Source organism: Alligator sinensis, unplaced genomic scaffold, assembly GCF_000455745.1.
Source record: "Alligator sinensis unplaced genomic scaffold, ASM45574v1 scaffold439_1, whole genome shotgun sequence".
Classification (NCBI taxonomy): Eukaryota; Metazoa; Chordata; order Crocodylia; family Alligatoridae; genus Alligator; species Alligator sinensis.
Window position 1 is genome coordinate 683,679 of NW_005842523.1, and position 1,636 is coordinate 685,314.

Consider the following 1,636-nt stretch of genomic DNA (forward strand, 5'->3'; position numbering starts at 1 on the left):
TCGTCAATAAACAGAGTTCTACGCAACCTGGCTAGCGAAAAGCAACAGATGGGTGCCGATGGGATGTATGACAAGCTAAGGATGCTGAATGGACAGACAGGGACATGGGGCACGCGACCTGGATGGTACCCCGGGACCTCCGTGCCAGGGCAGCCCACACAAGGTAAGGCACATCCCAGTGAGATGGGAATCTGGGCTTGGCCAGGCTGGCCGGCCAAAGGTGTCATCCCATCCTGGCCGACCTGGTCTCTTCACAGAGACCCTGAGAGGAGAAGCGAGCAGGAAGGTTGGCTGCCTGCACTGGGAATTTCCCCCCAGCCCAGAAAATTGTCAGGATCCACTACATCGCGTCCCTGAAGGCTTTTCAAAGGAGAGTTTGGAAGGGAGCGGATTTTACAGCCCCCCTCCAAGCCAACCATGTCGACAGGAGCGCTTTACCCCTTCGCCATGAAGCTAGGGAGTGCGAGCTCTAACTTTCCCATTCAAATGCACGGAGAACCCCCCTCCCGTAGGAGTATGACAAGTTAACTCGCTGACAGATTGCGAGGTAAACATAATTGTATCATATTGTGCGTTCCTGTAATTGACAAATTATGTGACTATGAGTAGAAAAGCATATGGAGTGATAGGGAAATAAATACAGATGCATGGAGGAGCTATAAGGAAGCGTTGGGGCTGATTAGCGGATCGGTTTCCAGTTTTGTTCTTAAATTTTGCCTTGAGAACAATGTCTTTCTGCAGAAAAGCGCCTGCCAAGTAGCAACGCAGACCTGCTGCAGGGGAGAGGCGCTTGAGTTACTGAACTGATTTTTCACCTTGTGCATCAGCCTTTGAATGGGAGGTTTCTGCTCCCCATCCGGGCTGGCTTTTTGCGCGAGGGTTGCTCCCTCCAGAGAGCTTGGCCATCCTGTAGGTGACTATCTCTGTAGGCTTGATAATAGCCCCTCCTCAATGGACCTGAAACAACTTTGTGAATATAGCAAACTGTTTATCCTGAAGATTAATAGGTATTTGTTGTAGGAATGACAAGGGGATAATATGAAGGATAATGGGATGTTACGTTACATACTTAAGATGGTTAATGGCTCCTTTTTTGAATGCAGCCTCTGTTCAGACGCAGCCCTTCCCCTGGCTGTGGTCAGTCCTTTAGAAGAGGTGTCTATCTAACAACCTGCTTTTTGTTTAGCCCCCTCAAGGAGGTGTGTGTGTGGGGGGGGGGGGGGGGAAATCAGTAACAGTATGCGGAATATCTGGTACAAAGGATGTTTCTGTCACACGCAAGAATTTGTTATGGGAACAATTCTGTCGCTATGTAATTGCTCATTAGAGATCGTTTTGTTTCTCATTAAGGCGACATGAATAAGCGTCTAGTTGAAGGAGACAGCTGTAGAAATGTTCCACAGGAGACCTCTGGACACGATATGGCACCGCTTGCCAATTAGACATGTCAGTTTTAAGAGAAGAAAACAATCTATGAAGGACACTAGAAAGATAGAGAGCGAGGCTTTCGCTTTTTTTTTTTTGTCTCCCATCTCCCTCCCTGGAACTGGGAGAGTCCTAATGATCGCCCGGTCCCCGCCTAGCTCCAGCTCGGGTCCCGGTGCCCTCACCCTCACCTCCACCCCGGGCTGGACAG

The 1,636-nt window shown here is 49.6% G+C and overlaps 1 protein-coding gene across 6 annotated transcripts in view; it reads left to right on the forward strand.

Moving 5' to 3' along the window:
• PAX6 (paired box 6) overlaps positions 1 to 1,636 on the forward strand; it is a 17,198-nt gene that overhangs the window by 5,990 nt on the left and 9,572 nt on the right. For all 6 annotated transcript variants that reach the window (XM_006031673.1, XM_014523690.1, XM_014523692.1 and 3 more), the window contains one exon: positions 1 to 163. This exon is cut by the window's left edge and continues 3 nt beyond it. In XM_006031673.1, the coding sequence (XP_006031735.1) occupies positions 1 to 163 (163 nt within the window). The remainder of the gene's footprint in view (positions 164 to 1,636) is intronic.